At 46.6% G+C, this 25,962-nt stretch overlaps 1 protein-coding gene and 1 long non-coding RNA gene across 12 annotated transcripts in view; one reads left to right on the forward strand and one right to left on the reverse strand.

Annotated features, from left to right (window-relative positions):
* The window catches only part of CHST10 (carbohydrate sulfotransferase 10), a 33,055-nt gene extending 11,683 nt beyond the window's left edge, over nt 1-21,372 (reverse strand). Inside the window, exons 1-5 of one of the 11 annotated variants that reach the window (XM_066377580.1) lie at nt 21,354-21,372; nt 19,088-19,144; nt 9,478-9,566; nt 8,425-8,556; nt 1,609-1,700 (exon numbers count right to left, since the gene is read on the reverse strand). In XM_066377580.1, coding sequence (XP_066233677.1) covers nt 1,609-1,700; nt 8,425-8,556; nt 9,478-9,520 — 267 coding nt within the window. In that variant the 5' untranslated portion in view covers nt 9,521-9,566; nt 19,088-19,144; nt 21,354-21,372. The other 10 variants (XM_066377579.1, XM_066377577.1, XM_066377581.1 and 7 more) reach the window with 10 other exon arrangements.
* Nucleotides 21,318-22,414, forward strand: LOC136400595 (uncharacterized). The gene is made up of 3 exons (XR_010750340.1): nt 21,318-21,405; nt 21,986-22,052; nt 22,177-22,414. It is a non-coding gene; the product is annotated as an uncharacterized lncRNA (long non-coding RNA).
* The last annotated feature ends 3,548 nt before the right edge of the window (nt 22,415-25,962 follow it).

Consider the following 25,962-nt stretch of genomic DNA (forward strand, 5'->3'; position numbering starts at 1 on the left):
TCGGCCCCTCTGGGGCGTCGCTCTGCCGCGACCAGAGCCACTTTAGCACCTGGGGCAGAGGCCAAGGAGCCATCCCCAGCGCCCGGGCCATCTTTGCTCCAATGGAGCCTCGCTGCGGGAGGGGAAGAGAGAGACAGAGAGGAAGGAGAGGGGGAGGGGTGGAGAAGCAGATGGGTGCTTCTCCTGTGTGCCCTGGCCGGGAATCGAACCCGGGACTTCTGCACACCAGGCCGACGCTCTACCACTGAGCCAACCGGCCAGGGCTACACAAAATAATTTTTAAAGGCAATCTATGCAACATGATCGCCTACATAAATCACCTTTCTCTGAGAAAAACACGCTGAGCTTCACATCATCTGACAATTCTTGGTCTCAGAGAACGACATCTGACCACTGTTTCCGTTTTCCTTCTCCTCTCATCTGACGTTTATGAGAATCAATGGCATGGGGTAGGAGAGAGAAGGGCACAGAGAACACGGAGTTGAAAGTCCAGGCCCTCTACTTGCTGTCCATGGCATACTCAAGCCCAGTAACCTGTAAGGAATGACTAGATGCAATCTATTCAACCACAGTGACTCCTGCAGGCCAGCAGTCTGTACAGGGAGAGGGTTCCTCCATCCCGAGTGACCACCAGGAAGACGTTTTCTTGTGTTATATCTTGTGAAGAGCTGATTGTGTTTTATCAGTGTCCTGTGAAAAGGTAACTCCAACAGCTCATGACTCTGACCAGGTGCATGCTTTCTAGACTTTGTGACTTCCTATTTGTTGTCCTTACACTGTAAGTCATGGACAGGAACTGTCCCTTCTATATGGTTTAATTCTGGGCTGATACACATCTTTAGAGCTTGCTCTACCCATTTCATTCTTCCCAGCATAACTGCAGCCTAACCCTTCCAGACCCAGAATCGGGGTCAGCAAGTGAGAGGGGATCTCAAAAGGGCACCCCTCACTGCGTCTAAGCCATAGCCAGGAATTTATGTGTAAAGACACCCTAGGAGAAAGCCCTGGATCAGTGTCAGGAAGGTGAGTGCCAGGAATCGGTCAGTAACCTTGGGCTCTGCTGCCAACTCCCACTGGATTCTGGGTGATCAGCATTTTTCCTAAACTTGGCTCTCTCATCCACCACATCCAGGTTAGATTACCCACTCTCCTGTCCAGGACTCCTTCTAACTCTTAAGTTCCATGATTCCAGGTAAGAGACCTTTCTCCACAACCCAGTTTTCTCCCAACCTTGCCCAACATCCTCCACTGCCCCAGCAGGGCTCACAGTTAGCTGGTCAGGAGTTTGGCACCACTGACACTCAGAGCACCCATGATGGAACTAGGAGGAACACAACAGATGTCACCGTGCCTCCCCCAGAGAGAAGCTAAAAGGAAGAGCAGAAGCGTACAGAAGTGACAAAAGCAGTGAGGACAGAGCTGAAGAGACAGGAAGCAGAAACAGGTGATGAGCCGGGGAGAAGGGGGCCGGTGCCCCCACAATGGCAGGGGGCCTCCTGGCCCTGGAGGGGGGCAGTGAGAGGGAGACACCATGGCAGGACGGGAGGGGCAGCTCACTCCTCTGCTGACCAGGCCAGAGGATGGGGCCCTGCACCCTGCTATGCCCACCTTCAGCTCCTCAAGAAACGGCTTCTCTCCTCGCAGCCTCCCTGTGTCCGGCATGGCTGTCAGGAACAGGACCTCTTCCTTGGTGCTGTAGGCTAGGAGACAGAGAGGTTCAAACGCCTTCTCATGGAGAAGCAGACACATGGGCCAGTGTGACAGAAAAAGGCCCCCAGAGCAGACCTACACAAACATGCCCAACTAGTATCTGGCAGGTGCAAAGCAAGTTGGAGGAGGAAAGTCTTTTCGACAAGTGTTACTCAAGCAACTGAACATCCATGGACACGTAAAACTGTAAAACTTATTAAAAAAATATAGGAGAAAATCTTTGGAAAAATTAATAAAATAAACCTCCTCAAAATAAAAACCTTTGCTCTGCACAGATCATGGAAAGGCAAGTTACACCCCAAGGGAGAGCCTCTGCAAACCACATACTTAACAAAGCAGTATTACCCAGACTACAGAAAGAATTCTCAAAACCAGCAGGAAAAGAAAAACATCCAATCATAAAGTGGGTAAGAAGTGGCCAGACGTTTCCCCAAAGAGGATATTCAAGTGGAAACAGACACATGAAAGGATGTTCAACGTCACGAGCCATCAGGCAAATGCAAATTAAAACCAGTGTCTTGGTTCAGGGTCAGGCAAAAGGAGGTTGACAGTTGTTCATATAGAAAATAATATAATAACTAATAATAATGCACTAATAAACTGTGTTTCATGCACTCACAACTGTAAACCTACTTTTGCCCCACCCTGAAGTTACAGAATAGTCACAAGGCTGTCAAGTACAGCCCAGGGAATATAGTCACTAATATTGTAGTAACTCTGTATGGTGTCAGAGGGGTACTAGATTTATTGGGGCAATCACTTCTTTGGTCATATAAATGTCTGATCATGTGGTTGTACATCTGAAACTAATATATTATTAATATTGTATGTCACCTATAACTTGAATAGAAAAAACAATTTTAAACCTTTAAAAAAACCCACAGTGAGAGAGTACTACACATCTATCAAAATGGCTAAAGTACTAAATAGTGGATAGACAGAATGCTAGTGAGGCTGCAGAGCAACTGAATCTCTCACATGCTGCTGGTGGGGATGGCAAATGGTGTAAGAACTCTAGAAAACAGTTCGGTCATTCCTTAAAAATTAAGCACACAACTACTATACGACCCAGAAACTGCACTCCAGGCACTTATGCCAGAGAACGAGAATTTATGATCATGCAAAACCCCGCACAAAGGTCCGGAGCAACTTCAATTGTAAGAGCCCCAAACTGGGACCATCCGGCCGTTGTTCGACAGGTGACTGGTTAAACACACAGTGCACCCACCTTGGAATACAAATAGGAACACAGCAACAAAAAGCAACAAGCCACTGATACACATAGCTGGGTGACTCCCCAGGGTTGCTTTTTATGCTGAGTAATGAAAGGCAATCCCAAAAGGTCACAGGTTAGATAAAACTTTTTTCTCATTTTATTTTTTAAAATGTTGTTCAATTACAGCTGACATTCAACATTATATTAGCTTCAGGTGTGCAGCATAGTGTTTAGACATTTATATAACTCATGAAGTGATTCCCTCTGATAAGTCTAGTACCCGTCTGGCACCATAATAGTAATTACAGTATTATTTACATGCTTGTGACAACTTTATAACTGCCAATTTGTACTTCTTAATCCCTTCACCTGGCCCCCTATATCCCGTCCAATTATAATAATACTCTTGAAATGACAAAATGATGATGAGGAGAGATTAGTGGTTACTGGAGTGGGGGGGAGATAGGGTGGGGCAGGGGTCTGTGGCTATAAAGGGCAGCAGGAGGAATCCTGCAGTGAGGAAGGAGTTCTGTGTCTTGATCCTATTAACACCAAAATCCCGCTCAGGATTCTGCAGCATGGTTTTGCAACATGTCACCACTGGGGGAAACTGAGTCAAGGAACACAAAACTCACTCTGTTATTTGTTACAACTGCATGTGACTCTATCATGATCCCCAAATAAAAAGTTTAATTTAAAAAAAGCCAAGTTAGCTGACCAGGCAGTGGCACAGTGGATAGTGTCGGACTGGGATGCAAAGGACCCAGGTTCCAAACGCTGAGAACACCAGCTTGGGCATGGGCTCATCTGGCTTGAGCAAGGGCTTACCAGCTTGAGCATGGGGTTGCTGGCTTGAGCATGGGGTCATAGACATGACCCCATGGTCACTGGCTTGAGCCCAAAGGTCGCTGGCTTTAGACCAAGGTCGCTGGCTTGAGCCTAAGGTCGCTAGCTTGAACCCAAGGTTGCTGGCTTGAGCAAGGGGTTACTTGCTCTGCTGTAGCCCCCGGTCAAGGCACATAAGAGAAGCAGTCAATGAACAACTAAAGTGCAGCATTGGAGAGCTGATGCTTCTCATCTCTTATCTCTATCTGTCCCTGTGTGTCCCTCTCTTTGTCTCTCTCTCTCTCTGTCACAAATAAAATAAAATAAAATAATAAAATAAAATAAAAGCCAAGTTAGGCCTTGGCCATTTGGCTCAGCGGTAGAGCATCAGCCTGGCATGTGGAAATCCTGGGTTCGATTCCTGGCCATGGCACACAGGATTAGTGCCCATCTGCTTCTCTACCCTTCCCCTTCTCTTTTCTTTCTATTTTCTCTCCCCCTCCCACAGCCAAGGCTCGATGGGAGCAGAGTTGGCCTGGGCACTGAGGATGGCTCCATGGCCACCACCTCAGGCACTAGAATGGCTCTGGTTGCAGCAGAGCAACACCCCAGATGGGCAGAGCATCACCCCCTGGTGGGCATGCTGGGCGGATCCTGGTCAGGTGCATGTGGGAGTCTGTCTGCCTCCCCCCCTGCTTTTCACTTTGGAAAAATACAAAAAAAAAAAAAAAAAAGCCAAGTTAGCACTGACATATTAATTTAAAAATTCATGGGAACTACGATAAGACTGGATAAACCTTATAAAATGCTAGTCCAGAGTAATAATTTATAGCAAACTGATTTCTGGGGAAAATTTGAGGTAAAATTTGAAGATAATTTTCAGATCTCTACAATCAAACATTTACTTTCAAAACTTTGCAAAGACTAATACGTAACTAGGAAAAAGTAGAAAGCAAATCAAAGCATAAAAATCAGCATAACAGCATGAACAAAGGCATGGTTTGCTTTTTCAGAAGCAATCAAACCTACTCCCCTCTGGTCACTGATGTCAACATGCACTCTACTGCACTACCACCTGCCCCAGGTACTGTGAGGCACCCCCCTCCTCCCAGCCCACCCCCAGCCAGCACTGCCCAGAGGCAGCACCTGCAGCCTGGCATCCCTGCACAGGATGATACCTCGCCACCGCCCTCCAGGAACAATCCATCCCCACAGCTTCAAGTTCTGTGACTGACCGAACTCTCTCTGCCACACACATTTATGAAACCCACTAAAATCTTTTTTCCATTTTCTAAGTCTAGGTTAAAATGCAACCCAACTGAAGCTGTGCACAGGAGAAGTGCTGGGCCTGCAGTGAGGACAAGGAGTGTTCTATCTGTGGTGCAACAACCAGACAAAAGCATCAGTGTCATCGGCCCAAAGCTGCTGAACGTACGTACTTGAAGGGCTCTGAGACCAGCGTCTGTCCATTCTCCACCCACGCAATCTTGTCATCTTTGAGCACCAACAAAAAAAAGTCGCACTCTGCTTCTGTCTGGTCACTGCCTGTTCCCACAATGTCTTCTACTACTAGCATTGCAATGCTTAGCTAGTTCAACACTTAGTTCAACAGGTTTCATAGAAACCTAAGCTTCCTTAATAACATTTTAAATAGGACAATGTATCCTGAATTCTAAACTACTGACTTAATGAATTTTTGAAAAGTAACCTATTTCATCCACTCAGAACATACAGAATAGGTGCTCAATCCCCCATACTGGTAAGACCCTTGCATGCAAGCTCACTGCGTCCATTCAGAATTCAGCCAACAGACATCCACCTTTGTGAGTCTAGCCAGGTACTTAGAGGCAATCAGAAGATTCTCCAATGGTCAGGAGGGCTGTGCTGTGTTGTGGGACCAACAACAAATGGTTCTCACTCTGAGTTCCGTGCACACTGTGGGGCGGACACCACCCTTACCAGGGGCCCTCTCCATGATCCCTGAGTGGGAAAGGAGGTATGGGGCCACATGTATGCTGGCTCTAAAGTTCCCACCTGGAGTGGGCCAGCAGGCCTCTGGGCTCCCATCCACTGACCATAGCAATCACACAGCCATACAGAATATCAAAGGGCATGAGGAATTACCACTCACTTAAAGGGCGAGAGATACCTGGTGAGCAGCACTGAAGACTACCACAAATCTTTTCTCAGGTCTCAAATCCCAAAGCATCAGTGGTGGGATTCAGCCGGTTCATACCAATTGGGCAGAACCAATACCTAAATTGTTGAGATCAGTGAACTGGTTGTTAAAATGGCACTTGTAATCAGGGTTCTCTGTAAGGTGGGCGCCTGGGCAGCCGCCCAATGTGGAAATCACAAATTTACATTCCTTACTCTTTTTTAACGTTCATCTGCGCAACAGTGGATTTTAAGCACCAGTAGTAATGTTCATTCTGTCCATAGGTGAAAAAAATGACAAGGACGCCAAGCAAGAAGCAACATGGAAATATCTTAAATAACAGCTTTATTTTATTTTGTCAGGTATTATTTAATATTCTTTCATTAATATTTTAAAACTCTTATAATCTAGTTTTGAGTACCTCTTTTATTGTTTTTATTTAAATATTAAATGCATGAGATAAACTATCTTTTGGCATATCGTTTTTTTACACTTAAAACAGTCATTAGGGCAGAGAACCGGTTGTTAAATGATTTGAATCCCACCACTGCAAGGCATCCAATAAATTCAATAAAAATTTAAAAATAAAATGGAATCCCAAAGCTTTTCCTCCTTCTCTGTAGGTTTTCCCTTTTCTCTCCAACTTTTTGCTCCCCTTTACTAAACCCTCTAAGCTTCTATACTGTTCTGAAAAGATTCAGCATAAAACTCGCCACATCAAAGCAGAATGACACCTCGTTTTTCAGTTACGACTGAGGATCCAAAGGATGTAACTCAAAACACACATAAACCTTAATTATTTTTGGTAGAAGTCTCCTACTTTTTCAAACAAAATAAACCATAAATAACTTAAGCTCGTGACCTGCACTTTAAGTGCCTTCCTTGCCAGGAGGTGACAGTGAAAAGAATCGCAAGTAAAATGTACGGACTCTTCATGACACAGATTTCACGTTCTCAGCAGCTCTGACCCCTTCAGCTTCCCAGCTGTGTCCTACACGTGGGGCTCTCCATGGGCCCCACTCCCAGATTCAGATTCACTTGGTCTCTGGTTGGCCCCAAGCAGCAAAGGTTTCCAAAGCCCCAGTGATTCTGAAGTGCCAGGGGAGGAGAACCACCACTCTCACTCTTAAGGGGTCTCCGTTCTTGGTAACACGGAGCCATGCTGGAGCAGTGGGAGCCACGTCCAAACCATCAGGCTCACTCATGATCTCAAATCCCAACAAGGCTCTGAGACTGTGCCGCTGATGTTCAAACAGAGGCCCCAGTCCCTGGGTGAACCACGATTATCTGTGATGCTCCTGGCCACCCCGGATACCTGCACGTGTGACACTACCTTTCCAAGGCTGTGAAATCCTCAGGTTCTCATTAGGGCCCCTGGAAGATGAGGGGTGACTTGTGATGTCAGCCTGTTACAAGTGGAGAAGCTGAGAAACTGCCCCTTGGGGCTGATTTCAGGGCCATCCTATTCTGCCTGCAGATCTGCCTTCCAACCTTGCTGTTCCTAGAGACACAGAGACTGCAAGCAGGAGCTGTGGGGTAGCAGGCAGCCCTCAGCACTGCAGGGACACACCTAGGCAGTGCAGGGCCTGCAGAAGAGAATGGGGACACTGCTGGTGTGGATACTTTCCTGTCTCCTAGGAGCTACAATCTGCAGGAGGACATGCAGTGTCATGCAGAGTGAGAATGCTAAGCACACTCATAGTCACAAACATCTTTCCTGGTAGGCAGACCTCACCAGACCAACCTAAACTGCTCCTAAGCCTCTAACACCTCCCCTGGGCCTCACCTCACTCTGCCTCTGAAAGGAGTCACTTTGGGGTTCCAGATGACCATCACTGCACCTCCTTGCGTGTACCCAGCACTTCACCGATCACTTGGAGAGCCTCGTCGTGCTCAAGTCAGTCTTAGAGGCTGTCAGAGCACGTAGCATGTCAGTTTGGTAGAAAGAAACACTAAGGCCTAGGTAAGCAAAGGACAAGAGCGTGACCTAGGAGCAGCTCTCCTGAGGCTGGGCTGGCTGTTTATGTGTCCCCGTCTGACTGCCTGCATCAAGTCACAGGGGGTTACAAATCCTCAGACAACCCAACATGCACATTTAAATCACCTTCTTTCTGATGCACTGAACGTGACCTTCACACACGTGGCCACCAGTGTGCGGCACTAGCTGGCACTCAGGCATGCTGATCAATCACAGTGGCATCTCATGGTGACACCAAGCAGAACACATTCTCAGATCCTGAGCCTGCAGATGCCATGGAGGAGGCGTCGAAGAACCCGCAGAAAAAGCATGTTCTGCCTGCCCCCAAGGGCGATGCTAGGGCCAACCATCCCCTCCCTTTCCACCTCCCCCTTGCACATCTGAAACATGATGTATTCGGATGCCAAGACCTCCGTGGTCTCCTCTGGAATAAAAATCCTTGGATTCTGTGACAGAGGCCATCCACGCATATACCCAGGAACAATCACAGCAAGGTCTGGATTAGTCAAAATTAATTCCACAAGGTAGCATACCTACCATCCGGGTCTTTAAAGGTCAATGTGATGAATTTGCTGGCCACCATGAACATGAAAATCACCCAAAAGCATGCAGCCAACAGAAGCCACTGGTGGTGCATGTTGTCAAATGTCAGCCATTCAGTGATTCTTCCTGGAAGACACAAGCAAAATGCTTCTGCTGCTCACAAGTATATCAACTAACAAAAAATAATAAAAAGAACAGGTGATATCAGTTAATAACATCAATATAAATACTTCAAAAAAAATTTTATCGCCCTGGCAGGTTGGCTTAGTGGTAGAGCATTGAACCGGAGAATGGATGTCCTGGGTTCAATTCCCAGTCAGGGCACACAGGAGAAGCGACCATCTGGCTTCTGCACCCTTCCCCTCCCCCACCTCTCTCTCTCTCTCTCTCTCTCTCTCTGTCTCTTCTCCTCCCACAGCCATGGCTGGGGTGGAGCAAGTTGGCCCTGGATGCTGGAGATGGCTCCAAGGCCTCCGCTTCAAGCACTAAAATAACTCAGTTGCTGAGCAACAGAGCAATGGGCCTGGATGGACAGAGCATTGCCCTATAGGGGGCTTGCCAGATGGATCCCAGTTGGGGCGTGTGAAGGAGTCTGTCTTTCTCTCTCCCCGCTTCTCACTGAAGGAAAAAAATTTTATCTATGCAATGAGTATTTTGACTTGGTATTTAACTTAAGATTTTACTTTTAATTAATAATAACTACTCAATTTGATAATTGAGTCCAAATTAACACACCTGAATGGAAAGGAGCCATTTCTATCTGTTTTGGAATGTGTGATAAAATTGTACTTCTGCAGATTTACCTCTTGACTGCTTTCTGGATCAGGCTAACATCAAAATGTACTCCTCTTACCTAGTGCACACAGGGCCTGGAAGAAGGTGGGCAAGAGGAGTCCTGCCAAGGCCTCGACCTTCACAGAGGGCAGAAGTGTACTGAGCAATTACCAACAGGCTGTTTAGAATCCTGACTCACTGAGGAAATGTAGCCATAGAGAATCTGTACACAGGAGAAATGAGCATGAGACTTTTCCATCTCCACTCACTTGCCTGCAAGAGCCTGTGCAGGACCTGCTGGGTGGGTGCTTTTCATGCTATCACTGCCCAGGAGAGATGTGGGTCACATAAGTCACACTCTGCTGCAAGAGACACACAAAGAACCAGGAAGTCATAGTTAGTTCTCAGAAAGAGAGACAAAAATGTGTTTCATTTCACCTTTAACACAGTGAGTGATGCTTCAGGTCAAACAAAATCACTTAAAGAGACCATGCTGGCTAGGCTGGAGTCTACCAGATGGCTGAAGCCACTCATCATTCCTGGGTGTGCTGACGGCAAATGACTTCAGAGTTTCTGAGCACTAGGTGGGACAGAGTTAGCAAGGATCAAGGTGATCAACTCTCTTCCTTGTCTCAAAAATGTTTCTTTCCTAGGCTCTCACTAGAGCCAGGCATCTAAAACCCAAATGCCCTCCACCAACGGGTTACCCAGCCTGCACCTGATTATACCCAGCAGTGGAGAGCTCACCATCTCATGCAGCTGTGCCTTCCTACAGTTGGTTGTGTTACCTTTTGTCATCCTAAACCACCCACATATTAGAGCCCAGTGTGCTTCCTGGGGTCCCCGAGTAGGGCACCCGACTAAACAGATTAAACAAAAACACAGGACACTCAGTAAATGTTAATTTCAGAGGAACAACAAATAACATTTTTAGTATAATCATGTCCCAAATATTGCATGGGACATATCTATACTAAAAAAAGCTACTTGCTGTCTCTTTGAATTTTTATTTATTTATTTATTTAATTTTAGTGAGAAGAGGGGAGGCAAAGACAGACTCCCACGTGTGCCCCAACCAGGATCCACCCAGCAAGCCCACTAGGGGGCAATGCTATGCCCATCTGGGGCAATGCTCCTTTGCAACTGGAGCCGTTTTTCTGTGCCTAAGGTGAGGCCATGGAGCCATCCTCAGCGCCCAGGGCCAATTCACTCGAGCCAAATGGCTGCAGGAGAAGAAGGAAGAGAGAAAGAGAGAGAGAGAAGGGGGAAGGGTGGAGAAGTAGATGGTCGCTTCTGTGTGCCCTGACTGGGAATCAAACCTGGGAAATCCACATACCGGGCCAACGCTCCACCACTGAGCCAACCAGCCAGGGCCAACCTGCTCTGAATTTCAAATTTAACTGTGTGCCCTGCATTTTATCTGGCAACACTATCCATGAAGGGGAATGTCAGCCCTCTCTACCTGCCTGAAGCCAGCAGGGGTTCCAACCAAGTCTCCCTTTCTCCTCTATCACCATCCTTTGAGGCAGCACTACTTAAGGCAGAGGGACCTGGATGGTTCTACCACTCGCTGGCTCTGTGACTTAGCAAGTGACTAAGACTCTCTGAGCCTTGGTTTCCCATCTTTGAGACCAGGCCTTCCTTCCAAGGTGGTCATGGGGATTAAATGAGAAAATGTACATGAAGAACCAGAACCCACCAGGCCTGAAGCAGACTTTCTACGAACATGGCCAACAACTAAGCACCCTGTTACTTTCTAATTTAACCTGCACATACCCTTCTAAGTGTAGTAGTCAGAAATTAATGTGACAGTGTGGTCTGCCCTAGGAAGAAAGGAATAGAAAGGCCAGACTCATCCCAGACAACTTAAGCTATCAACCCTTCCCTTCTAAAGACAAGTGAGGCATACACTATGCTTAGAGGTGCAGGGTACCGCAGTCCTGAGTCCACTGAATGTATCCCAACAGGACGGTGACAGTGAAGTCCATTCCCATCGGTCACAGTGGAAATGCCCTACTGAGAAATCCCACCTGTAAGCCATTTATAGCAGAGGCAGAGGGGCCGATATGGTGTGGGCAATGAGCACCAAGGAAGAAGACAGGCATTCAGCAGGTGGTTCTCAGGAAGATTTAGAGGTGGAGGAAGAGGGCCTTCAGGCTGAGTGGCCTGAAGCTTGCAATCCACACTTTGCTAAGTACTGTGGTCAGTGAACACAGACAAGGGGACTCCCTCACACACGTAAACACACTTCCACTGCAGAGCAGGGAGCAGAACCCTCACTGCCCACGCTCAGCTTCCAGCTCTGCTCATACCTGCGTACCTCCTGGGTTTCAGGCCCTGAGCACCGTCCCTGGCATTAGGCCCACCCTCAGGAGGTTTTTAAGGTTTAATTTTCCAATGGGAACTAGTATTTTGAAGGGATCTAATTTGACCCCACCCACAGAGCTCACTTCTAGATAAAAGTAGGCAGATATGAATAAATAATGTTACATGAAAGTGAAGACCCCAGCATCTGCTCTCCAGGAAGCCAAGAGGCTTAGGGGTAATAATTTCTACCTCTGGGCTTGTTGAAAAGTAAGACTTGCACTATCCTGAAGCCATGCCCACCTTCCCAAGTCTTGGATTTATTTTAAATTGGATTTTCATTTAAAGTCAGAGGCACCTGGCTTCTTTCACCCAGGTTTGGGAGCTGGAGCAGGGGCAGGATTGGGTCTGCTTGATTCCTCCCCAAGCTGGGTAGCTAGGGGTTAGGCACTGAATAGCTCTGGGCCCCAATTTTCCTTTTCTATAAAAAAAAGTAAATAAGCAGCTACCTGTATACCTACCAATGTGCTGAGTCCCCTGTGAGATAGTCTGCCCAAGTGTCTCCTCTACAACTGATATCATCCAATGTCTTCTTTCAGATAAATTTAGAAGTTCAACTTCTAAAGTGCCTTCTGTTAAAATACTAGAGCACCATGTCCCCTTCCAAGCCCAGCCATGGCATCAGGTCAGGAGGAAGAGGCGGCAAGGCCCCCACCTTCCTCTCATCCCCTCATGCCCCCCCCCCCAGCAGGAAGAGAAGGTGCCCAGGGTCTGTGGCGCTCTGCTGGGCTGCAGATATCGAAAGCATGCATAAACTCTAGCCCCTGTCCAAAGCCTTCTCCTGAGGAGCAGAGTATTCAGCACAGGCCCTGACCAGCGTCTTTGGTACAGCCACCCAGGCCAGGATGAGGCCTGCTCATAACCCTGTATCCTGCCGGACATCCCCTGGCAGGCCTCAAAGAGTGCACTCAGGGAGCTGGATGGGGACACTCTCTCCATGTCACTGGGCTTGTGTAAATTTGAGGTCAGCAGGGCCTGCTCCTGTCCTAGTGTGCAGCAGAGGAAGAACCAGCTCTCACCATCATGGCCCTACTGGCCACCCTGAGGCCTCTCTCCATCACCTTGCCTAGTCCCACTTCCTTCTCTGCACCTATCACAGCCTGAATGCCTTCCCTCATCCACTGAGTGCCTCCCTGGGAGAATGTAAGCAAGGGCTAGAACAGTACCCGGCACGCAGGGGTCAACCATCGTTATTTGCTGAGTGATGACATCAACCAAGAAACTTACCAGAAAAACTTAGGAGAGTTGAAAGGCACCTTAGCAGACACCTTGCTCAACATTCTACTCAAGAGTTTCCAAACTAAAGTCTTTAAATATGAGGACCCCTTATTTCTCCAGTCTCCATATGAGAGCAGTTAGAAATGTAATAGCTATTAACTGAGACTAGGAAACAAAGCTACTTGAAATTACTTGAAAATAAAGTTATATTTTATAAGTCATGGCATTTATATACATTTAAACAGACATTAGGACTTAAAACATACTGAATGGGGGAAGGGTGTTAATAAATCCTGCTGAAGTCCAAAATTTTAAATAAAAGTATGCAAAAAGGTACACCAATAATATAAGAGCCAAAATGTCAAAATATATATATCAGTAAATGAAAAAGGAAAAGTTACAGAACTGAGTGTATGATCCTATTTGTTAAAAAGTTATATAAGTGTGAGTATATGTGGTTATATACACAGCAAACACACACACGTCCCCGTAATGCACAGAATAAAAGCCTGAGAGGATAAGTGGGGTAATTGTTTGCTTTGTACAATTTTGAACTTTAAAAACATTTTTGAAATAAGCATGTATTCATTTTATGATAAAAAAACAATAGCCTGACCAGGCGGTGGCGCAGTGGATAGAGAGTCGGACTGGGATGCGGAAGGACCCAGGTTCGAGACCCTGGGGTTGCCAGCTTGAGTGCGGGCTCATCTGGCTTGAGCAAAAAGCTCACCAGCTTGAACCCAAGGTCACTGACTCGAGCGGGGGTTTACTCAGTCTGCTGAAGGCCCGCGGTCAAGGCACATATGAGAAAGCAATCAATGAACAACTAAGGTGTCACAACGAAAAATTGATGATTGATGCTTCTCATCTTTCTTCGTTCCTGTCTGTCCCTATCTATCCCTCTATCTGACTCTCTCTCTGTTCCTGTAAAAAAAATTAAATAAATAAAAAAAATAAAAAATAAAAAAAACAATAAAATATAGAAAATGCCACCTATACACATGGACTGTGCTGTGTCTATGTCACTTAATCTTTCTCTGCCTTGCTTCTACCCAATGCAGTTTCCTTACCACTTGGGAAGGTGTGGAAAAGGACAGTAAAACCTTTCCTAGCTGGGCCTGACCAGGCGTTGGTGCAGTGGATAAAATGCTGGATTGGGACGTGAAGGACCCAGGTTCGAAACCCTGAGGTCACTGGCTTGAGTGTGGGCTCATCTGGTTTGAGCAAAGCTCACCAGCTTGAGCCCGAGATTGCTGGCTTGAGCAAGGGGTCACTCGGTCTGCTGTAGCCCCACGGTCAAGGCACATATGAGAAAGTAATCAATGAACAATGGAGGTGCTGCAATGAAGAGCTGATGCTTCTCATCTCTCCCTTCCTGTCTGCCCTTGTCTGTCCCCTTCTCTGTCTCTCTCTCTGTCTAAAATAAAAAAACAAACAAACACACACTTTCCTAGGCAGGAAAACTGGTACGAAGTAATAAAGTTATTATGCATCTGAATACTTAGTAAATACATCTCTGTCCTCTTTACTTTTTAGTTTTTAAAATGATTTAACATTTAAAATGTAAAATACAGAGGCTAACAGAACAAAGACCTATTTACAGACACTCTGGTCTAATATTTTCACAGTACTTACTTGAGTTTTTTAAAAGAAAATGAAGTGTACAAATAAGGTTGGTGCCCTCCATGGCCCTGCCTGGCCCTGGTCCCTTCCCTCTATCTTGGGGCTCACACTTTCACCCCATCAGAAGCTGCTCCTTTGACAGAAGCAGCAGCAGGGGCCAGGAAGGTGGCCCATCCTGACCCGATAAGCCAGGGCAGCCCGGGGAAGGGGGAAGTTTACCTGGAACTTGCAAGGAGACACTATGGCAGGTGCTCTCATTACATATGAGGACACAAGCAGTGGTAAAGCCCAGAATGGGGAGGCGCACCATTTTTAAGCACTTAACTCTTTTTCTTTCTTCTGGTATAGCAAGAAAATTCACAAATTATACAAAGCTCAAGTGAAAAATCTGTCAAGGTAAGCTAGTCTAAAACTTTAGATAAAGTAGGATTTGTTCTTCAAGTCACATACTCTGTGAGCCAACCAGAACCAGTAAGACAATGTCTGGTCCCTCTCAAAACACGCCCTCCTCTCAGGTCCTACACCTCTACTGTTTACAACATACGATGACAAACAAGAGTAGACGTATACCTGCATATACTTTTAACGACACAACCTAAAAACAATTATATTTACCAAGATCATCACAGAAAGCAGTGGTTTTCAACCACTCTGATGTTGCCACCCTGATGTTATATAAAGATTAATCACAAAATTTCTGATGGACCAGCACCAGTCCATGGACCAGCAGTTGAAAACCTGATATAAGGTGTATTCATCCACCCAGCAAAGATGCAGGGATATAACACTGTGTCCCAAACCAAAACACACAAATGGTTCATGTGCTTATGAAGCCAGCAGTCTAATGGAGATACCCACATGTATCAAAGAATCTACCCAAGAAGTGGTCTGAGGCAGAGGGCATGGTGCTGTAAGAGGACAATACCAGGGACGCAACCGTAGATGCAGAGGTCGGGGACAGGAGTTACCTAAGGAAGTGAAGGGGGAGGGTTCCAAGACAGGGGAACAGCATGGAACAAAGGCCCAGAAATAGGAAAGAGGCCCTGGCCGGTTGGCTCAGCGGTAGAGCGTTGGCCTGGCGTGTGAAAGTCCAGGGTTCAATTCCCTGTCAGAGCACACAGGAGAAGCGCTCATCCGCTTCTCCACCCTTCCCCTCTCCTTCCTCTCTGTCTCTCTCTTCCCCTCCCACAGCCAAGGCTCCATTGGAGCAAAGTCGGCCCAGGCGCTGAGGATGGCTCCACAGCCTCTGCCTCAGGCACTAGAATGACTCCAGTTGCAATGAAGCAACGCCTCAGATGGGCAGAGCATCGCCCCCTGGTGGGCATGCTGGGTGGATTCCAGTCGGGTACATGCAGGAGTCTGTCTCTCTGCCTCTCAGCTATCACTTCAGAAAAATACACACACACACACACACACACACACACACACACACACACACGCACGCAAAGGAAATAGGAGGGAGCAAGCTGGGGGCCCCTGAATAACTGAAGGAAGGCCGTGTGGTTGAAGGTTCCAGAGCGTAGTGAGTGATGAGCCTAAGTAGATGTGGTCAGACAACACCGGGCCTTGGAGAGCTGTTACAGAATTTGGTTTCTACCTTGTGAGCAATGGAAAGTCACTGGAGGGAGTTTTAGCTGAGAAGAAGGGTGGTAGTGCCATGATCCAACTTAAATTTTGAAACCATTTCTCTGGCAGCACAAAGATATAAAGTGCAACTGTCCGCTCGGCCACTGCCCAGTCTGAAGGTCATTTCCATCAATGCAGTGGGAATATTCTAACCAGGCACTAGCTAGCCCAGCTAAGTGTTCCGCATCACACATCATCATCTAGATCTCTAAAAGCAGTGAATGAACGAGTAAGATCCACAATACATCTTGGTTAGGTTTTTATGAATTCTAAAAAGTAGTACACGTTCCATTAGCCATAGCATATTTTTGGTTTGTGATTACATGCATTCTGAATCTAGATCTCTACCTAATGAGGTCTGACTTTATGTTTAGGGCAGTGGTTCCCAGTCCTGGCTGTACATTAGAATCATCTGGGGGTCTTTAAAAAATAAACAACAAAAAAAATAAAATAAAAAAAATAAACAACATCCTGGGCCCCAAGATCACCTGAGACAAGACAAGACACATCCACTAGAGATGGGTCCTGGGCAGGTTTTAAAGGCTCTACGCAGGATTTAATGAGCAACCAGGACTGAGACCTGCTGATTCAGGCCCTCAACCCTTCTCAGAAAAAAATTTTAACCCCTCTCAAATTGTAATGCCCAAAGGAACCCCTTGGGGAATCTTGTTAAAATGCAGATTCTAGGAATTCTAACATAATAGATATTTTCCTATCACCTCTTTCCATTATAAGAAAAAAAATTGGTCGCAAAAGAGTATCTGCCAACTACAGTTTATTGATGATCTGAATCATATCAGAGTTCTGAAAAAATAGCTTAAAGAAGTTTAGTTAGAATCAAAGACCTCCATCACTGTTTCTATTCACCCTCTTCTCCAGCCCTCTCATCTATATAGGTAACGGACTCCGCAGAATTAGTTTGATATGACCTTGGAACAATCATGATAATTTGATCCAGTTTTTTAAACAAAAGGCATTCTAAACACCCTTCGCCCCAGTGCCTCTAAGCCTTCCCCTCTCTCTGCATTGTTTTCTTGAATACATAAATTCTCCATGGAGTTTACCTTCTGTCCAAGGATGACATCCACAGACTCACTATTTCTGTCTGCAGAGAGACTGACCCTGATATCAACAGTCCTTCTCAAAGGCTCTGCCAAGGGTCACTGCTCTCCTTGCATGCCAGGACAAATGGCCTTTAAAAAGCCTGACATTTTCTGTAATGAACTCTCTTTGTTCAAGGAGCCAAGACAACTCCATAAGTGGCTCCTGCAGCTAGTGGTGGCAAACTTGAGTGTGCCCCGGGTGCCCTGTGGTCATGGTGTGCTGGGCTGAACAGAGCCTCCCTGAGGACTCAGCACATCCACCTTCACAGCTTTCCTATTCCAGTCATCAAAGGAGAGTTTCACACGTCAAGATGTCAGGACCTAAATCCAAGTCACAGTGTTGGGCTCTTTAAAACCCCTAAGGTGGAACTGGTGGTTAAGAAACTTCAGACCTCCTGGGGAAAGCAGAGCCAGAGAAGCAAGACAGTAAGTGAACATAAAAGAAATCATTAAAAAAAATCCTACTGTGTGTCTCACTTCCTCTAAACCAAAAGCAAATGCATGTTTTACATGCTGGTAATTACTAACAGTGGGTTTGGTACTACAGGCACACCTCAGAGATACTGTGGGTTCAGTTCCAGACCAACACAATAAAGTTAGTTTCATAATAAAGTAGGTCATAATCTTTTTGCTGGTGGAGGGTCTTGCCTTCAAATTATAAAAAAATCTGTGAAGTGTAGTAACACAAAGCAGAATAAAATGAAACATGTCTGCATTACTATCTTTCGGTGCAAATTCTCCCTCCCCTGCATTTTCAAAACGATAGTTGTAAATCCATCTTCCTCAGCTGCCAATCACATTCCTGTCATTGGCTTTTCTCCCAGGTTTGAGTTGTCACCCGAAAGCACAGTCTTTCTGAACCTGTGCTGCAGAGCTTGACTCCCATCTGCCATACTCCCCTTTCACTATACATTTTTGCTTATTAAAGGTTCTGAAAACTCCTGTGGTATAAACCTGTCTGTTTGAAACAGCTTTTTCCCAAATGTTATTCATCAGTAGTATTTACCACATACGTACTCTAGGCCAGGAGTTTTCCTAGGCCCTGGGGATATGTAAGGCAATACACCCTCGCTGCTCTCATAGTGCTTGGTGCTAACAGAGGAAGACATGCCATAAACAAATAGAGCCATTAGTGTATAGGATCACACCTATGTGTGGGGATTCAAGGACAAAGAAAGGGACTCTAGGAGGGCACCATGTTGAAAAGAGGGAGAACAGAGTGAGGGAACAAATAATGCAGCCACCTGCATTATTTGGTAAAGAGCTTGGTCTGGATCCCAAAATCCCAAGAGCAGCAAGGACGCCCAGATCCCTTGTGGGCTGAGCAAGAGGAGAAGGTTGTGACCCCAGTGAAGAATCCTGTCAGTGGCCCTAACTCCTGGGTCCTCAATCCCATCAGACACTTACCCCAGGGTAAGGATCATGTGTCTAGTGTTCAGTTTTTAAAACAGTCTTCCAACTTATAAAATAAAACATTGCATAAGAATTCATAATATATATAAAGTTCTATTATGGTCACTGTAGTTTTTAGATTCATAGCTAGCGTTTCTCTCAGTCTAAGTTCAGAAATTTCCTTTGTCTATTTGGCCATCATCATCACAATTTACCATCTTAGAATGACTTATCATCTATTGTTACATCTGTCCTCAGGACAGATATGAAGTTAAGACAGATTCTCATGAATAATAATAATAAACAAATAATAAACAAATACCTGTGTATCACTGCATGTCAGGTACTTCTCTTAGCAGGTACTAACCTCAATTAATCTCCAGCTTGCCCCTATTATTGTATTTAAGAAAACAGTTCTTCTGACTATATGTGCACATACTTCCATTAAAAAGTTTTAATTTTCCTAAAATCTCCATATGAGCAAGAAAGGAAACAGTAAGAATACTTAATGACATGAATCTCAAATAACCAGTGAGTTCCCATTCTTCTTCACATACCTTCTGAGGCCTCAGGGCAACATTTCTCAGCAGTATTGTTCTTGCATCCTCCTGTCACTGTACAGGATACATTAAAAAACCAATAAGCACCATTAAAAGTAACAAGATCAACTTACTTAACACAGCTTGGTTTAAGCACTTTGATTATTCAAGTATATTTTGCACAATAGGTCTCTTATAGAGGTGGGTAATATTTGGATTTCTTGGTAAATGAACAAACATTCTAAATGTACCAAAAGAGCTAGCTGTTTAAAAGGCTGCATGGGAACGTAGTATGAAAAGTGAAATAGGTTTTGCAGCAAAAATAACCAAATTCTATTATACCTGTTTTATATGTTTGATATTGGGTAAAGAATTCCTGTGCAAGATGATCAAATCTTCCAATACAAGGTATTCTCTGGGTTTTGTATTTCTTCAAGTTCTAACATTCTGGAAAATTCTAGCCAGATGTCATATCATATATCATAAATGAATAACTGGAAATAAGTCAAACTCATGGAATTAGAGATTACAGATTTAATAGAATTATATGGCAAAATAAACCTGGGATGCATGTGGCACAGTCTAGCTGTGCCTCCCTCTACTCTTAAGAACTCACTGTGGAAATTCCAAGCAGTTTCATGCCGTGTAGATCTAAAGATTAAGTAAGCTTTATGTACTCACATCCAGATTCTTCCAGACCTGTGTCAGGAGAAAACAGCTCTCTCTTGGCTTCTACAATCCTAAGGCCCTGCATTCATTCACCTCTCTCACCTTTTTACTGTATAACTTCAAGCATTTGAAAAATGATCTGCCTATAACTGTAAATGGCTGAGGATATTTATTAATTCTTCCCTTTCTTTGTTCAGTTTTGCAAGCACTTCAGTTTTTACTCCAAGGAAAGGGGTAGAGGGGGAAGACTTTTTCTCTTGGGCATTTCTTTTAGATTCTTTCTTCAGGGCTTTTCTATCTTAACCCAAGACAGACTATGCCCTCATTTTAAGGGAGAAGAGTGAGAAGACCATTTCTCTCTTTATGTCTTTTCTCTTTTACCCAGTCCCTGAAGAGTAAGGAATACTAGGCGCTGGAAGTAAGCAGGAGCTAAACTCAACTCTCTAATTTTAAGAACGTCTGAGACATTTCGCACCCTGTCAGTTAAAACTGACCTGTACCCAACTAACTCTTCATGGCTCAAAGCCCCAGACTTGGGGTATTTCAGACAAAAACCCCTTTAAGACCGTGCTCCCGCTTAGCTAACCAGAACCTGGCCGCGGCCACTTCTGCCAACTTGGAAAACAAAACGACAGCTCTGGAAAACCTGGTTCATCTTCCCAGACAGAAGGGCAGAAATGTACGCCCAGCTCAACGTCTGACAGGCCCCTTCACTGTCAAAACCAGAGCCCAGGGACTCGGAGCCCGTCTGGCAGGAGACACGCATGCATTTGCAACCATCCCTGCCCACTCACCCACCAACACTGTGCACTTAGGAAAGGCTGCACATGGTCCCTCTTCCCCTGCTCCTCGTATCCAACTGGAACAATTTTCTCCCTCTCTCCAATTACAAATGCAAAATCTCAGCCAAGGATGAAAGAGGTAAATGACAAATCACCGAGTGTCCATAATTCCCGTGAGCCCAGCATCCCAAGAGGAGGATGAGGCCTCGTAGCATAATTAACGTGAGGACGGTTCTTCCCGTTAATCCCAGCTAAGGAGATCCTCCCGGCGCCACACACACTGGGATGCTGCTCGCGGAGAAAAGCTGGTCCACTCCGGTCATGCCGCCCGCCGGCTGGGGTGGGGGTCAGGATGCAGGCATCTGGGAAACCCACCCCCTGTGCGGCCCGAGCTCACCCTCTGTGGGGCCGGAGCCCTTCTGCGGCCCTCCCGCGAAGCTCTGCGCTGCCTCGCGCGCCTGAGGGCGAAGAACGTGGGGCCGGTGTCTGCGAGCAGGGGGGGGGGGGGAGAAATCCTGCCCCGCTTGCACCCCCGCGCCGCCCGCCCGGCAAGGGGCGGCTCGGGCACCGGAAGGAGGAAGCCCCGCGCGTAAGACTCTCACCCCGCGTAAGGCCACAGTCACCCCCGCGGCCAGCGCGCGACCGTGCATGCTTCCCGCGGGCTGTGTGCGTACCCTGCGGCTGTGCGCGTCCCCGCGCCTCCCCGCCGTGCGCGTGCCCCCGGGGCCGCGGTGCGCGGGGAACCTTGTCCCAGGTGCGCCCCCGCGCGGCTGCTGCGCCCAGGCCTTGGCCTCCCCCTTTCCTTGAAAACAAGTTACGTCCCAGGAAATTACCGAGAGACGTTGGACCCAACCGCGTCCCGCTCGGTCTCCAGCCAGAACACAGGTCTGGTGTTTGAGAACTGGGGGGGGGGGGGGGGGGGGGGGGGGGGGGGGGGGGTTGGAAAAATGGAGTGCCTGCCAGCTTTTTCCAGGCAGCCTACTTAGTAAAAGCAGAGCCTTCCATTATCTGCGAGCCCCTCTGGCGGCCATCTAGGAATGTAACTTTGTTGTCAAGGTGGCAGTGATTAGCAAACCGCTGAGAAGGGCCCGAACTACATAGCCCTGTCGAGTTGTAACTTTAAAAACTTATTAGCCCTGGCCGGTTGGCTCAGCGGTAGAGCCTCGGTCCGGCATGTGGAAGATCCTCGGTTCGGTTCCCGGACAGGGCACACAGGAGAAACACCCATCTGCCTCTCTACCCCTCCCCCTCTCCTTAGTCTGACCTGTGGTGGTGCAGTGGATAAAGGCATTGACCTGGAACACTGAGGTCGCTAGTTCAAAACCCTGCACTTGTCTGGTCAAGGGACATATGGGAATTGAAGCTTCCTGCTCCTCCCTCGTTTCTCTCTCTCTCTCTTCCCCCCCCCTCTAAAATGCATAAATAAATAAAAATTTAAAAAAACATTAAATGTTCTCAATTACAGTTGATATACTAGAGCCTGCTAGGAAGTCATTCCCAAAACTGTTGGAGGTTTTATTGCCCTGGAAAAGGTAAACTAGCATTGTTTTAATATAACCTACATTTTTCTTAACTACTTAACTATCAATATATACCTGTTTAGTGATAGATACGTGAATTCCAAACTGCCCTCTTGATGTTCCGCTTATCTGTCAGACCTCACCCTTACTGGACTATTGACCGAGACAGAGGAATTCCAAAAAGCTGAGAAGCCGCCCCAAGGAGGGGCTCCGGACACACCAGGACTTTTGATTCAACACCCACATGCTCGAAGCCCCCCCAAGGAGGAGCATTCCGGACATACCAGGACTTTTGCCTCAGTATCCCCTCAGGCTCTCCCAAACACTATATAACTGGCCCCTAGTCTGTAACCGGTGCTCTTCTCCCCCAGGAGAAGTGCCTGGCAGGGTTCCTTTCTTCCTTTCAATAAAGCCTGTTACTCTGGTCTTTCGACTCCCATGGATTCCAACATTTAGCAAACAGGGTAATATAGATATTGTTGGTCAAATAAGTTTTTAAATATGACATATATGTTTTTCCTCACATTTGGTGTGGGAGATAGGCTGTAAACTGGCAAAGTCATTATAGCCTAAGGCTTAGTTTTAAGACTAAGCCTTTCCCACTGTAAGGTCTGTAGATAATGGGGGATGGTCAGGTGGGGAACACAGACCCGCAAACTTTGGCTAGGACCGCCCACAACCAAGCACTCCAAAGGAGGCTTCACAGGAACCGTTTGGAAAAAAGCGACCGTCTACCAGCCAGTGGGATTTCGCCACGTCATAGTAGCTCCACTTCCCTAAAGGAACCCCTTTAAATATCTCCCACACGGTCTAATCCGTGCAACTTCCCTGGCCTCCATCTTACCTTGGGGCCAGGGAACCTTGCCAGGCGGGATGCGCGCTCTGTACTCAGTAAAGCCTTTTGCTATTCCACACTTTGTGGCTCTGGCCTCTTCCTTCCTTCTCAGCGGGGAAAAATACCTTACACCCACCCTGAGGTGGTGCACTCTCATGAGGAATCCCATTATGCCTCAGATAAGTGACTTTGTATCAGAGACTTTTTTGTTTGTATCAAAGGTTTTGATTTCTACAATATAAAATGGGGCAGACTGGGAGCTTGCTCTCTCTCGGTTCCTGAGATTAGCATTAGAGGAGAGAGCAGAAAAAGGCCACGTTGAGGAGAGGAGAAGCAGCCAAAATGGTGGAGTGCTGAAGGAGAAGCCAGTTACTGCAGAGTTTGTGCAGAGAGAAGGAGATGGGAAACAGAGGTTGGGTGGCCAGTAGCCACAGCCATCATCACAGCCTCCTGGCCCATGCAGGTTCACATTGGATTTGGACAGTCAGTAAAGAAACAATGGAGCCAAAAACTGGTGGGCCATCATCTTTAATCCTAGCTTGCACCTGGCGGGCAAGTAAAAACACACACTGGGCTCCAAAACCCACTCATTCAGTGCTCACAAAGCTACTGACATATCCAAATTTCCTAGGATCAAAGGTTTCTAGCTCACCAGACTTATTACCTCTGTTCCCCATCTCCTTCCTCCTCCCTGCACAAACTCTGCACAAACTGGCTTTTCCTTCAGTACTCTGCCATCTTGGCTGCTTCTCCTGGCCTCCTGTACGTAGCCTTTCTCTGCTCTCTTCTCTAGTGTGAATCTCAGGAACAGAGAGAGCAAGCTTCCGGTCTGCCCCACTTTATAGTGCAGAAGTCAAAACCTTTAATCCAATATATCATACAAACAAGGAAGTCTCTAATACAAAATCGCTTATCTGAGGCATGATTGGATTGCATCACCCCACATCAAAAAGGATGGGAAAGACTTAGTCCTAAAGCCAAGCCCCCAAGTTTAAGGATCCTGCCTGCCCACAGCCCGCCCCCAAAACACATTAATATCACCTGATCAACAGCTTCCATGTAGGTAGTGCCATCTTTAACAAAGTAAGCATAATATATTTTATCTGCCCAACAAAGGTGAATAAGGCTGGTAAGGTTAGAAACCTTTGACTCTAGGAAACTCAGATAAATCAGTGGCTTTGGGAGCCCTGAATGGAAAGGAAATGTTTTCCCACTGTGTGTATTTCTTGCCTGCTGAATGCAAGCTAGGGTTAAAGCTAATGGCCCACCAGTTCTTGGCTCCATTGTTTCATTGCCATCTGTCCGAATCTAATGTGAACCTGCATGGGCCAAGTGGCTGTGATGGTGGCCATGGCTACTGGCTTTACAGATATGTACTCACAAAAATTTTTGTCAAGCATTCAAGAAAACAGCCCCTTTTTTACTACCTTGTTGGTTCCCTCCTCAATGAATTAAATATAATATTGATGGGCCATAGCCTTTCAGAATTTCACTTTTAACGTAAAACTTAACGCCAGCATAGCTAAAAATGGCAGAACATATTTTCAAGGCCAGTAGCCACCTTCGTGGCCATTCACATGCAGGTTTGCATTAGATTCGAACAGATGGTAATGAAACAATGGAGCCAAAAACTGGTGAACCATCACCTTTAATCCTAGCTTGCGCCCGGCGGGCAAGTAAAAACACACACTGGGCTCCAAAACCCACTCATTCAGTGCTCACAAAGCTACTGACTTATCCGAGTTTCCTAGAATCAAAGGTATCTGTAAAGCCAGGAGCCACCATCATGGCCATTCACCTGCAGGTTCCCATTGGATTCGGGCAGACAGTAATGAAACAATGAAGCCAAGAACTGGTGGGCCATTACCTTTAATTCTAGCTTGCACCCAGAAGACAATTAAAAACACACACTGGGCTTCAAAACCCACTCATTCAGTGCTCACAAAGCTACTGACTTTTCCAAGTTCCCTAGAATCAAAGGTTTCTAGCTCACCAGACTTATTCACCTCTGTTCCCTATCTCCTTCTCTTTGCACAAACTCTGCACAAACAGGCTTCTCCTTTAGCACTCCGCCATCTTGGCTGCCTCTCCTCTCCTCCACATGGCCTTACTCTGCTATCCTTCCTGCTCTATGCCCTCCTCCTAGTATGCAATCACTCTTCTCCTCTAATGCTAATCTCAGGAACCAAGAGAAAGCAAGCTCCCAGTCTGCCCCACTTTATAGTGTAGAAACCAAAACCTTTCATCCAATATACAAACAAGGAAGTCTCTGATACAAAGTCACTTATCTGAGGCATAATGGGATTCCTCATGAGTGCAGCACCCCACTTCAAAGAGGGTGGAAAAGGCTGTCCCAAAACCAAGCCCTAGGATACAAGGATCCTGCCTGCCCACAGCCCGCCCCCAACACACATTAATATAATCACGCCCATCCCAAGCAGAAAGAGCAACCAATACCATCACCTGGGTGACAGGCTTCCACGTGGGCAGCGCCATCTTTAACAAAGTGAGCATCCATTCAACAAAGGAACCAGTGCTCACTCTGGTCGTAGTCCAGGAATCAGTCCATGCACATGGGCCATCAGCCACCCCCCTCATTCCTGCTGTCCTGGCAGGTCTTACACTGTCCCAAGAAGTAGCACATGGCAATGGCAGTCAGCATTTCCATCTCTGCTCCAGAGAGCATGATAGCATCCACCCCAATGTCCCAAAATCACAGACCTACCAGGGGCATAGCAAGTACTCCTTGCTGCTGGGCTCTCATCTTCTGGAGACTGCAGATTACAACTCCAGCCTGATTCTCCTCATCCTCCAAATAGGAACTGGAAACACCAGCTCCCGCTGCCTGAATCAAGCCCCAGGCCTCCGCCACCTTCTGCTCAGCAGGTCTTGCAGCCCTAGCTCCAGTCTCAGCCCTAGCCTCCCGCAGCTGCTGGCTCTCCACAATGTCCAGAGAAATCTGCAATCATGAACCTGTGATTCCTTCTCCAGCGGCTGCTCCATTTCCAAACGAATCTAGCAAACCTAGTCGGCTTCCTCGGTGCTTGCTTCAGTTCCAAGGTCACCTTCTCTTTCTCCCACGTTTGC

The sequence above is a fragment of the Saccopteryx leptura genome, chromosome 3 (genome assembly GCF_036850995.1).
Source record: "Saccopteryx leptura isolate mSacLep1 chromosome 3, mSacLep1_pri_phased_curated, whole genome shotgun sequence".
In the NCBI taxonomy this organism is placed as follows: Eukaryota; Metazoa; Chordata; class Mammalia; order Chiroptera; family Emballonuridae; genus Saccopteryx; species Saccopteryx leptura.